This window comes from Solenopsis invicta, chromosome 16, assembly GCF_016802725.1.
Source record: "Solenopsis invicta isolate M01_SB chromosome 16, UNIL_Sinv_3.0, whole genome shotgun sequence".
NCBI lineage: Eukaryota > Metazoa > Arthropoda > Insecta > Hymenoptera > Formicidae > Solenopsis > Solenopsis invicta.
In genome coordinates, this window is record NC_052679.1 from 24,864,263 (window position 1) to 24,878,627 (window position 14,365).

A 14,365-nucleotide genomic window follows, 5' to 3' on the forward strand; every position below is an offset into this window, starting at 1 on the left:
CTTCAAATTTGCGCATTATGTATCAATATACTCTTATCAAGATTTGGTAAGCGCTACAGATAGTTTAATAAAAAAAAAAAAGGTAACTCAGGATTCAGGGAACAATTTATCTCGTGTTCAATGTATATTTACAATATTATGATAAAGGTACAGCGCTGAATATCGACCCGTATAGGTTTGCGTATAATCTTGATAAAATGCTGCTTTGTGTATTTTTTATATGTAGGAAAAATTTGCATGCCGATGCAGTTTCTTCATTTTTTTTTTCTTTTGTAGATTCTTTTATGTGCATCTGTATAAAAAATCTATTAATGTCTCTCGCGCAGAGGTAGGACGCGCACGGAAACTAAGATTGTGCCGAGGACGTTGATACAAATTCTCGCATTTGTCAGCGGAAGAGGATCACGCAGCCTCGTATGGTAGCCTTGAAGAGTAAGAATAAGCTCTTGCGGGCTCTACAGTCGCAACGTAACGCAACGTAACGCAACGCAACGCAACGCTGGATATTCTCTCGATATATCGTATTATATATTGTCAAATAAGTCATTGTCGTAATTCGGAAAAGCGGCTCGAAACGCTTTATTGAGGTCATGGGTTGAGATGATTATTTCGAGATCGTAGAATCCGACTATTGCAACGCAATATGTTGTACCGCGTTATGGAAAAAAAATGTGTCGCATCTTTACAGGTACATCTTATATTCAATGCGATACTTTTTTCTTTCTCTTTTCTTTCTTTTTTTTTTTCATTCGCCGAAAACGAGATCGAGCGACAGATAATACAATAATATACTCTTACGGCGTCACTATCACAGTGTAATACAACAACTCGCTAAGAATAATAGCATACGCGGTACCTACGAGCAGTGAAGGTAGTTTCACTACCAGAAACACGAAACTGCAAGTATGAGTTTCGTTTAACGATCTGCAATTATAGAAAATATATGTGTAACTTTATCACATATAATCATTACAAAGAGACAGTTAAATTAGATTTTTTTGACGTTCTAAAATATCGTTTGATTGTTTTACTAATTGTAGAGCACCGAACAAACTTTACGTGCAATATGATCCTGGGGATGCGGAATTTAAAAAAGTTTCTACTGTACCTCAGTTCCAAAGAAGATTATCATTAAAAAAGCGTTGGTAAATAGCATGAGTACTAAGTTCAAAGAGAATATCTTATTGCCTGTTCGCAGATAGGTACGTAGATTTTTACGAAGCCTATAAAGTAATTTACAAAATGTTATAAAAGATGGAATATACGTATAAAAAAATAAAGGAATGTTTTCTCTTTTTCTCTCACACTCTCTCTCTCTCTTTCTCTCGTATAGCCAATAAATTTTGCAACGTTATTTACAACAAAAGAAAATGATTAAAGATGTTTCGATGTAGGATCAATACCTCCTGACTATTTTGCAACTGTTTGATTTCTCGATCATTCCAGTTATTTATCTTTTTATAAAATATATCAAGTATTTAATATTTATTTATATATCCGTCGATGAAAATTTGAACATTTGATAGTTATGACTCAATAAATATTAATCAATGTAGAAGTTTGTGATGTAGGATACTATTAAAACAATGCCATTAGAAAATGTGATACTTTGCTTTACATACAATCGTATCTAAAATTATTACATTGTAAAATTAACGAACTTTACTTAATGTCTCATAATATCTATTTCGTTCATCCATTTTCTTTCTCGATGAAGTAATGTTCGTAAGAACGTAATAATAATTGTATATTAAATGAATCTTTGTATGGTAAATTTAATGATATCTTCATTTACATTGTTCACCATCATTCATATAATATTATTCATAACTCATAGATAATACAGTTTTATAGCAGTTCTTTTATTCAAATAAATTTTAAATAATGAATATATCGCGACTTGCGTTTTTGCTCTCGATTCACCCCTCTCCCTCTCTCTGTTTTTCTTCTGCAATACAAGAATTTGTAATGTTGCAAACGACTTTTTTAGCTGCACATTTGTATGCACAACATGCGTAAACAAGATCCAATTCATTGAAAAAAAGATCAAACGTAACAAGACAGAATGTTTCATTGTAAATAAAAATAATATTATTGGCTTCCTATTCTAAAATGTATTATGTAGATATAAATGTATATAACCGTACAGAAACAGGCGAAAACTTTATTGACAAAATAACAGATGCAAAAATCCAAAAATTGTGAATATTGTTAATTTCATAAAAACTATCAAATTATTTTAGATACGTTCCATATAATTTTTTCCCTGACAAATTATAATAAAATTTAAAAAAAAATTTTTTTAATGGAAATAAAACATTGTTTACAAAATTCTAAAATTATCGTCATTTAAAAGATTCTAAAAAAAAATTATATGAGAAAAAAGCAATGCTTAAAATAGTAATAATATGAGAGAAAACACATATATGTCTTCATGCTTGTCTATATTATTTTAGATACGAAAAAAAATGATACAAAATTAATCTCGATGTAGAAAATATTATCTATCTCTATTAAGACTTTTAGAGATAGTTATATGAATAATTATGTGAATAATTATATGCAAAAAAATATATCGATATAAAACTAAAATATAAAAAATTATTATAAGATTTTTAATTATTCATATATTTTTGTAAAAATCATAAAAATAAGTACGATATATTGAGTGAAAAGTATGGAGAATGTTTCAAGAAATTCGAATAATATATATTTGTTTTACGATCATAAAACATGGTATAATAATTACCAATTCTTGATGCTAATATATACATAAAAATGTTCAAATCTGATCATTTCATGGAGCTAAGTTCGAGTATAAAGGTAATAATAAAAAAAAAAGAAAAGAAAAATGTCTAATTTTTTTTTTTTTTTATATTTGATCACATTGCAGGAAAAATATTAAAATTATTAATACCCAAAATCTCTCATAAAAGTAATACGAAAAAGAAAATAAAATTAAAATCTTATTTTCTTTTAATGTTATTGTATAAAAAATAAAAATCATATACATGACATTGAACAGCTAAAAAGACAGAATAGGAAGCCAAGCTGTAATACTCTCATAAAATATTTATTATCTTTATACTCATCTAAAGCCATAATTTTAATTTCACCATTAATTTAGAGTTTCACTCGCACACACATTCAAGCATTTGGCAGGCAAGAACCTAGAAGAATCTAATTCAGAGAGAGCAGTATTACTACGAAGTCATCATATCATTGACTGAATTTGATATATTAGGTCCTTTTAGGGCGTCATTTATGTCTCTTCTAAACATTGATAAATTTTGTGTAAACCTGTAAGAGAATGAATATCATAATGTTAAAACAAAATATGTAAAGAGATATACTATATATATTATAGTTCTCATATTTTCTTACCTATCTCTATTTTTTGTGAGTAAATTTCTTTCAATCCCATTCATTAAATTTTCAAACCATTGGGCCATTGCTGCTTGCTTATCAACTGGTTGACTTCTAATAATATTTTCTCTTAATTGATTAAAATACTGCAAGAATAGATAAACAATATATATATCTTAATCTAAATTTATTTCATGTGTGTGAATATATATATATATATATATATATATATATATATATATTCACACACATTAAATAAAGTTAGATTAAGATAAAAAAAAACAAATATTCAAAAATAAGATATTGATAAAATAAAAATTATTACATTATAATACACCAGTCATTGTGCACTTACGTCTTCATTTAACAGTATGAGACCTAATAAAGGACGAGACATGCTCCATTGATTTCTACAATCTTCAAACATTATCACATTTAAAACAGTACTTAAAATTTGTTGAAGTATTTCAGGATGCTGTTTTAAAACTTGTAAAAATAATTCTCCTCCTCCAGGAACAACTGCATTTTTTCTTCCTGGATATCCTGAAAACAGATATGTATAGAGTATTTCGAAATTCGCGAGTCAAAATACTATAGCAAGAAAGTTTTCGAAAAATTAAGCAAAGAATAATCATTTATAGATTTTTATTTAAATAGTAAATAATTTAGACAGTAACTTGTTATTGTCTAAATGCTGCAATTACCACGCGAGCAGTAACTCACGAACGTCAAATACGACTGTTTAAACGTAGTTTGTGATTGTTTTATATCTTAAAACTACTTTTTAAAATAAAAATCTACAAATAACTATTTTTTATTTAATTTTTTCAAGAATTTTCTTATAATAGTATTTGGATTCACGAATATTGAAATAGCCTCTATAGATATGTATATTAATTTCCTATAATTTCTCGCATCAATACAGTTTCGTTAAAGATAAGTTATATTTTATAAATAATCATTGTTAAATACGTACCTTTTTGATAAAGTTGTTTAAACAAATATGTCACAATATGATCAAGAGTTGCACAGCAACCAGTACAAACCATAGTATCTGAAATTAAAAAATTACATTTTCATCTTTAGCTTTTATTGCTGGAAAAAGATAAAAAAACACACACACACACACACTTAAAATTACAATATAATAAAAAATACATGCAACTAAAGTAACAGCATTGCAAGCTTATTAAAACCTACTTGCTTTTTTGGATAATTTAATACTTTGTAAACTTGGAATTTAATAAAGATAAATAATACCAAAAGAAATTATTGCATAAATTTAAATATAGAATGGAAAATTTTTTAAATTATTATTTTACATTGTAGAATCACATTATTTCAATTTAAAGACGTTGCTAACTGCAATTGTACAGAATCTTAAAAACTTGATTTCTATTATTTTATCCATTTATAAATCAACAATTTAAAAAAATAGTCTTAATATATTACTTAATATATTATTAATATATACAAGTATATTCAACTGAAGCTTGCTTATATTGCGTATAACTATTGAAAAAATTCAAACATATCAATAATACATGCAATTATTATATTAGTTATCATAAAACATACAATCTTTAATTCATTGTTAATATATTTAGTAACATGTCAGCTGTGCGGCTGATTATCTGTGTCAGACCCATTATTTAATTCCATTTCATTAGAAACAGAAAATTTCATAACACTTATAGAGTATTGTAGAGAATACAAGCTGTGTGATTCTTGCGCATTGGATTTTATTACGTTTAGGGTCCAGGCTCCACGCACTCCAATCCTCTTATAGCCAATTTATAAAGTGTTCTCAGTGACTTTCTTCATTGTGCATTATAAAATACTCAAAATATGCGTCTGTTCCTTGCATTTCGAACTGTCGCAGTGACTAATATCTATAGGCAGATTTACATTCCAAGCAGTAATGCAAAAAGCAAGAAATATTAAAACCAATAGAATTCTAATGTAAAAAAATTAATGTGTTAACAATTTTAAGTTGTTACGCTTGCAATAATGAAACAAATGTTTATGATTTAGGAAATATGTTTAAAGAATAATTCTAAATGGAAGATTATTACAAAAATTTATAACTTTTCAGTCCTGCACATATCTAAATGTATTCTGTCAATTATTTTCAAATATAATTTTACAAATAAATTATTAATAAACCCGTAATAAATTCTGCTTCATTGCGATATATATTAAATAATTATAATCAATTTTCCATTCTCAGTAGAGAACCTATGGAACAAATTTTTCTAGGAACGTTAATTGTAAAAAATTAAACATTTTTTTAACTTATAGATATTCGTCTAAGTGTCAAAATGATTTTAATTTCAAGATATGGCATTGAGGATGTAGAGAGGTAGTAATAGCAAGATAGAATCAGCCGCACAGACCTGTGTAGAAGTCTTTTTGCGCACCTAGTGCTGTAAGGCCTTCACTGATACTGGAGAGGATGTACAGAAAAACCCTAGGTTCCAAAGTAGATAAAAAGACCATGTGATCTTGTGCCAGACATTCGAGTAACAAGTAATATGTTGCCGACAGTTTTGGATAATGCTATTGAAAACAGTATATAAAAATAGCAATGTAATAAGAATATTTTGTATTGCATATTAATTCATCAATATTGTTAATATAATTTATTAAGAAAATCATTCAAGATAATGAATCAAGATAATGAATAAAAATAGCAATACTAATATATGCACTTACCAAAAGATCACTTTGTGGAATACTAAGGAGCAGTTTGACAAAAGTATTAAGAGCATTGTCCAATGCCTCGTCACCGTATAGCCTAAACACTCCAAAGTTTACGTAACTTCCGCATAAGGCTGCCTTTAACATGCTGAAGCATATACTTATTCCTTTGAGTTTTAAAGGATAAATCTGATCCTTGGGTACTTCAACATTTAATATGTGATTGCCGTAGCTACATATAATTTTGCTGGCCTCGCGAAACAACAGGATCCCGTTTGGAGACGACGCGTCGAATTGTAATCGTTGACTCCTATTTTGTACTAACTCAGCAAATAATTTTAGGACGGGTGTTGTCACCTGCGGTTCGTGATGCCACAACTCCACAGCGTGCAATAAAATCGGCGTATAATTCGGATATCTAAGTTCAGGGAAAACAAGGATAATAATAATAAAATAATTGCTTTTTAATATTACAAATCACTAACAATAAATTTATACTTTTATATACATACATCCAATCAAAAAGCATCATATAGGATGTCTTGGTATTAAATGCATAAGCTAAGCCTCTAAGATCTCGTGCTAAACCAATCAACGCTTTCTTTGCTTCTTCTGCTGCAAAAAGAGGTGTATCCGCAGCTCCCATTAATTGACCAAGGCTCTCCAATGCACCTAAAATTATATAAAAACTTACTTGCACAATGTTTATAAAAAAAAGATTTAGTTAATATTGATACACATCCTTACCTGTAAGAGGTAACATAAAAGTATGAAACCTTTCCTCATCTTCACCTAAATCTACCATCAATAATCTACCAAGAGATGTGTAAAACATTGATCTACAGCGCATTTCTGTCACAGCAACATTGTTTCCCAAAAATGGAAAGTGTTCTCGCTATCAATAGGAAAGATTTAATTATCATATATGAAAGATTATTAGTTAAAGTTGTAACTCATTGTTTAAATAGAATATTAAATAATAGATTTCAGTATATACCGTATGATTGTTGAGCATAAATTGTACTTCTTCTAATTTAACGAGTTTACGAACACAACTGTAACCCACTGATAAATCATTTAGAAGTTGTAGCGTCTTAGAAATAATTTGTTCACTTCTACCCCAATACTTCAAATTCGTTATTCTGTAAATTATAATACAGTATTAATACGGAGTACATCAAATCTCACACTGTTGAGTATTGTACGCGTTACTTACATCTTTCGAATGAAAATGCTGAGTACCATCGCCTCGTCATTAAGACCTAACACATCGGATAACCTCCTGTAGACTTTAGAATTCTTTTGAACTTGATCGCCAACATAGATCTTTCGAAACTGCTCAAAAAAGCTCAACATCGCTAATTCCAATTTCTCACAGCCACCTTGTGCGAGCCTCGAATCGGTCAGATTCATCAACTGAAGCACTCTGCAAACCAGTTCTCCATCCATGGCATCAAATTCCTCATTGCTATTAAACGCGACTCTTCCACCGATAACACCACCTATAAAAGACAAGAAAAGGATTATATAAATATTCAAAATTTATGTAAATTTTGTGAAAGAATTTCTTAAGAATTCCCGGATTTTCTAGGATTTTTATTTAAAATTCTAGGTAAGACTAGAGAATTATTATAAAATTTAAATTTAAAAGTAAAATTATAAAATTTTTTCCCGAGTATCAATAAAATCCTATAAAAATCATTGATTTTCAAGAATAAAAAAGAAATTCTTTGAAAATTCTAGATTCTCCCAATTTTTCCTGGTAATAAGCATCCTGATTATTGCTAATTATAAAAACAAATAACACATATTATATTCTGTTTACCTATGATATATACCAGCCATGTGAGCTGTCCCTCCTGGATTGCGATGTCAATCTGTTGCGTCGGCGATACTGTTTGCGTCATTAACTCCTGGTACGTTCTTGCAGCTTGATCAAACAATTGGACTAATAGAGTGCACGTTTTTTGATATTCGCACCTACCGATGACCGATATTTGTTCCAACTGATGATGAACTACTCCTAGATCATCCAATGGATCCTCTAGACGTTCTCTAACAACTACCGCTACCGATTCGAGTCTCGATGTAATGTACGCGTTCGTAACCTCTGGTGTATATGTATTCAATAAATGTGGATCGCCCGCTTTTACATACGGCATTGAAGATACCATCCTTTGCCACAGAGTTAAAAGATAGTGTAAACTGTTTGGCGCAAATTGCCACATTTGTAAACTCTGTACTGTAAACTTGGCGATCAGTTGTATTGCTTCGGGATAATCCTCCACCAAGACCAATTCACCGAGTTGGAAATTGCTCTTTAATCTAGATAATAATCTACAAAACTCGTGATAGTTTCCTGGATCACTAAGACCTTGAGGATTTTGTAGTATATGTTTAATACCATTGACTAAGTGCGTCAAAAATTTTGCTCTTTCGGTATTAGAGAATAAACTCCGTCTAACAGACGCTATTTGAACCAGGCATGAAAGTGCCAAACACGATAACGTATTAGGTAGACTGTGATATAGATCAAAAAATAATTTCAACGAAGTAAAATCCAGAAACGCAGGTCTCCAGCTTGTCGGGATTTGTACTGTATTAAGATCATCCGAACTCTCATCGGTTGACGTGCCAATAAAATCAAATGTCAAACAGTTTTGTGCAAGCTTCAACAGTTGTCTTATCAAACCGTGCTGCGGAAAAATATACGAATGAATTAACATAGAATTCAAAAAGTTGTCTTTAGTCGCATATAACTGTTATACTATACCTGCGCCTCATCGTTGAAATTTAAACTCTTACAATTTTCACGAGCTGTACTTAGTAGGGTACACGATAACCTAAATATTTCAAATAGTTGCGTGTCTCTAAAGCTACTCGCTATTCTTCTATGCTTTGTCAGAGATCTGTTCGCGTCGGCTTCCGATATTTGATTCATTTCACACGTCAATTGAGAGAGCAACTGTACTCCTATCATACAATGCTCCACTGACCCCTTTGATTGTTATGATAAAACATTAATTATGAAATAATGTATAAAAAAATGTAGTGCGTACACAGTAAAAAATTTCATGTTAAATTTGTAGCACATTTTTGGTCCTAATAGGTTCATCCAAATTTTTGTGTTAATTTAATACAAGATAAATATGTTAATATTTAATACAAGATATATATGTTAAAAACAAAAATATGTAAAAGATAACTTTGAAACAATTTAGAAACAAATTATGAAAGCATATTCAATAAAATTGACATTTATACATAATATATCGATACATACATTTCTTTCATTTGTCTTGGGACTTACGTTTTAAAACTATTTTATTTTATGTTGTTTATTTATCCATAAATTGTTAGTTTTTACACTAAAAAATGTTGAATATTAATTTAACACAAAATATTAAAATAACACATTACATTGTGTTAAATTAGTACTTGAGGATGTTAAAAATTCAACAAAAGTTCAGGTTCCAATTTTAACATGAACTATTTTTTACTGTGCAAGGAACATTGATTAAACCATGCCAAACCTGAAGAAACTTGGCTACGTCGCTGACTACATTTCTGAAGACAAACTCCTCTTTATCGGAATCGAACCACCCAAGCTTTGATATCCTAGCGAATAGCGTAACCAAAGCCTGTATCACAAAATTCGGTAACTTTGGTTGTGTTGCTAAGTAGTTGAGTACGTAGTTTCCTGCAAATACAGAAATAACATTAGTATCAAATTAAAACGAATATATTTTATTTAACAATTATCATTTTATATATAAGCAAGAAATTATATTCAAGTTTACATGAAACAATGATAACTTTGCTTATATATTATATAATTTCATCTTCTTTGAAAAATTTGATAAGAGACACACCAATTCTGTCTCGCGCTGCAGAACAGAACAGACTGTTTTGTTATCTCACTTACGTATATCGAGCCTCTGTTGTAAGCTGAGTGTTGTCGTAAGTTGTCCCTGCGCCGAGCGTGACACCAGCTTCGTCAGGGTGGTAGCGGCCAGTAATTGAGCGTACGCGGAGTCCCCGCGGTCCAGGAGGAGCTGGCACTTTGTAAGCGTATCCGGTGCATTTTGGAAAGCGACCAAAGCCTTCTCCGCCTCCGCGCGATGTGCCGAATCTTGCGACTCGTACAATTGCTTGCACAGCATCTCCAGCTGCCGTACTTCCTGTATGTGATCCATTCTTAATCACACTGTCTAAAGTCGTCCCTTAATACTTCCATTTAGGTACAGGTCTAAAAGTTTCAGTAATGATAAATCCACTTTTCTTACGGCGTCTCACAAATCTTTATTAACGACTTGTCGTTACCGTTCGAGACATTTTACAATTTTATAATACAGTCGCATTATGCCGGTCGAATCACAATTTTGAAGTTTTGAACTTATTTAGACGGAGTTAAAAGAGAAACCTGAAGTTCGAGAAACCGGCAGTTTCGTTTGTTTTTTTCTTATACAGAGTGGCGCACGAAATGTATCATTTAATTCAAAGATGTATCTCTAAAAGATTCAGTGGAATCATGAAGGTTACATTGATAACATTTTTCCAAGCTGCATTGTATTCTACTTTATGTTAGTAAAGAATATTAAAAAAAAATTTCTATTAATAGTAATAAGCATAAAAAAACCAACATTATACATATTTCATATACACAACTCAAAGATAACAATAAATTTTACCCAGTTGGGATTTCAATTTGCAATTAATGTTTTATTAATGCAATTTACAAAAGTTTATGAGTTACATAAGTAAACTGAGGAACAATTCTTTGTGCAATTGAACAATTGTCCTAAGGAAAAATGTCGTCCATAGCAGCCAGTAGATATATGAAAAAAAAAAAAATGCATTGGAAATATGTAAATAAACAATGAATAAACAGTTTAAGGTCTTGTGTCACGCATGTCTAATTTGAGAATAGTCAACTAGTTTTTTTTTGTACAAAAAAGATCACTGTATACATTCCATCATTTATTGGAGATCACTGTGAGGACATTTAGACTCAATATTTTTTTAAAAACAAGAAACAAAAAAAAATAGGTAGGATTCTCAATCAGTAACGAAAATTATTGTACTGATAATCCCCAACTTGGAAATTATACTTTGGCAATACATGGTTGCTTTCTAGCTGGGACAAACTGTGTACCACTGTGTAAAGTTTTTATTGAAACACAATTAGAGCTCTAGAATCAATTTCTAATACATTAATAATTAAACAATAATCCTCTATACAATTTATACTATGTTCGGATTATAAATAAACATAATTATTACATGTTAGACATAAAATCTTTTGGAAAATTGAAGACACTGATACATTTTACACATTTGTACTCAGCTTTTTATAGTGTTGAGCAGTGTAACATTGTGTTACAGTTGAAACACTTTTAGACAGTGTTACATTGTGTCATATGTGTACCTTATTGGAAAAACAGCTATAAAAGTTATGTGATAAGCTATTCTTTTTGCTGTCCAAATTCACCGTAAAGGATAAAATTAACCTCTAAAAATTGTCTCAGTTTTTATTTTTATTTCAATAAAAGGATATATTACAAAATATCATAGAGGAAATTTATTTTTTTTAATAAGATTTATCAGTTAAAAGATTTAGTAAAATGTAATTGTGTTTAATAATAAAATAAAAACGAAAAATGTGTGTCAATTTTCAAGGATTGATTTTTCATGCTTCAAGGATAAATTCAGGCAGCAAAAAAACGAAAGTTATAAGTAGCTGGTCAGAATATTTTCTGTGCATTGCCAAAGTTGTATAATTTTTTTTTAACTTTAGAGGAAGGACCTCTCCTCGTAAGCCTAATTTTTCGCTGAGGTATAAAAGGCACCCCAGGTGCCTACTACTCCTGGGTTAAGTAGCACAACGTATAAATTGCAATATTTACATACTTTATACGCACAACGTACAGAACTCATACGCGCGCGCACACATACACACACAATCGCGATAACAAAGAGGGGAAAAAAAATACAGATCAAGATCTCTATCTCGCGACATAGACGGACATTCGTTGCGTCTATTTTGCCAATAAATTGCGCAGAAGGCGGTGTCGTCGGACGAGAGATTCAAGAGACGTGCCAGCTGACTCCACGCGCGAGACTCTACGCGGGATTTCGCGGACCGCGACAGGTTATACGCGAGCGACAGGTTGTAAATAAAGGGCGCGCGTAATCACGTAAATCGCGGACCCGCAGAAGCCGAAGTGTCGTTCCCGCCGGACGAGCGCTCTCGCGCTCGCACACTTCCGCTGCGCGGGTGTATCCCGGCGGCGGCGGCGACGGCGACGGCGGCTGCGGCCGCGGCCGCGGACAGCGGCGGCGGCAGCAAACAACCACGACGTACGCGAAGATAAACAACGACGACAACGCAGATCGCGCTGAGGCGCGCCGGAGCTATCGCACTTTTCCATTTACATCGCGGCACGCGAGCTTTCACGTGACGCTTGTCGGAATAAAATTGAGCAAAATGCGAAATTGCAACCGGAATGCGCCGATCAGCTATCGCTCTTGACTCGATCGACTTGACTCAATTTGACTCCGCACCGCACAATAGATGATTTCTGATCGATCAATTGTTTTTTGAATGAGCCAGTGTCTGCGTCACAAGAAGAAATCCTCTCACAACAGCTTGAATAGCACAGAAGTAACGGCAGATCAGCACGAAGAAACGGCGTAACGCAGCAGCGAGATTGGCGGTGATCGAAGCGGCGCGATTGCGATCGGATCGCGTCGCGCACTCGAATCGTTCCCGTTCTGTCAGCGCGAGTGAAACGCGCTCCTTCCTACGCGCGACACATTCCCCGTTGCAAGGATACTCCCAACGACAGCTTCTCGCGAGAAATGCGGCGAATGTGCGCGGACGCGCCGCACACACGGACGAATTCACGCACGCACGCACGCACGCACGAGTGTGGGTCAGACGACACGCGCGGAGATGCGGCGCGGATTCCGCCGGCGAGTCGCGACCGCTCGCGCGACGCCCGCTCCGCTCCGCGTCGCGATTAATAACGTCGCGTCGCGCGCGGAACACGCGTGTTATTCTTGTCGGCGACTCACCTGTTCGTCCGCCATTTTTCGCCAGTCTCGTATTATCTACAGTGAAGCCAGGATCACATGCCAGCCTCCGTCTACGGCCGCCGCCGGCGCATGTTTACACCGACGATCTACGTTGCGCGCGTCTACCCTAGGCGCACGAATCAGCGCCATCTTCGTGTCATCGAGCGTACTACTCGTGCACATGAGAACGCGCCCTGCGACAGAGAGAGAGCTACGATCTATTTGACGCTACAAGCACTTTGAAACTTCTTCATTGATCAATTAATAAAATTCTTTGTTCTGATTGGCCAATCAAATGATGTGGAATATTTGCAAAATGAACTACAGCCTTTGACTATGTAGTCATCACAGATATTATGCTACTCAATACAGAATTCAATTTTAAGGGCATACGCACAATAGAGAAATATAAGATATTAGAAATAAAAATTAAAATTTTAGTATCAATTTTCTTAATGAATATTAAATGTAACGCACCATGGATACGAATAAAACGTAAAACATAAGTGTGCCATACAACATACATCATAACTTATTATTTATATACATATATAGTATTCATTGAAGAAATTGATCCTAAAATTTTAATTCCAATTCCTAATATCTATAATATTCCTCTGTGTGCTAGAAAAACGCTTAAGCCGGAAGTGCAGCCCAAAAATGATGGTTTAAACCAAAAGTGCAGCCGAAAATGACTTAAGTCAGAAGTGTAGCAGAAAATCGCAAAACCGAAAATCATGTAACAGAAAAACGCCAACTAGAAATGTAACAGAAAAACACTCAACCGACTCATTCGTATGCAAAAATCTTAAATCGATTTATCGTGGACACAGACTTAAGACCAATATTCATATAACGCTTTCAAGTGCATTAGGTTTTAACCTAACCTAACCTAACTTAATCCGATCCGAGTTAATGACATCACATGTTTTATTTAAGATTTCAATTGGACGGTTCTAGCAAATGGCATCAATAACTCGGCTCAGGTTGGGTTCAAATCAACCAATTACAATCTAAATTATAGTTTTATATTCTAGAATTTAACTGTAATTGGTTAATATTAATGATAATTCTAATTACGATTAATATTTTTGTAAATTGTACATATATTTTTTTAACAGAAACAAAAAGCAAAATGTTCGTATGTAAATTAATAATCGAATGTTCTCGAATTACACCGCTTAAAATAAAGAAACCTTATAAAAAAAAACGTAATTATAAA

General features: G+C 32.8%; 1 protein-coding gene across 7 annotated transcripts; it reads right to left on the bottom strand.

Annotated features, from left to right (window-relative positions):
• Positions 1-109: 109 nt before the first annotated feature.
• Positions 110-13,287, bottom strand: LOC105193826 (exportin-7). Of its 7 annotated transcripts, none has more exons than XM_011158441.3 (15): positions 13,144-13,286; positions 9,992-10,247; positions 9,600-9,766; positions 8,840-9,064; positions 7,892-8,762; positions 7,283-7,568; positions 7,064-7,208; positions 6,814-6,961; positions 6,579-6,738; positions 6,082-6,484; positions 5,787-5,925; positions 4,343-4,420; positions 3,722-3,909; positions 3,385-3,512; positions 110-3,300 (listed from the first exon to the last, which is right to left on the bottom strand). In XM_011158441.3, exons 1-15 carry the CDS (start codon positions 13,156-13,158, stop codon positions 3,204-3,206), a joined length of 3,306 nt encoding a protein of 1,101 aa, XP_011156743.1. In that variant the 5' UTR covers positions 13,159-13,286; the 3' UTR covers positions 110-3,203. The 7 variants fall into 7 exon arrangements, with proteins under 7 accessions (XP_011156743.1, XP_039315048.1, XP_039315052.1 ...); XM_039459118.1 differs by having other exon boundaries at positions 3,204-3,300; positions 5,763-5,925; positions 13,144-13,287; XM_039459117.1 differs by having other exon boundaries at positions 3,204-3,300; positions 5,763-5,925; positions 9,992-10,315; positions 13,144-13,260.
• Positions 13,288-14,365: the final 1,078 nt, after the last annotated feature.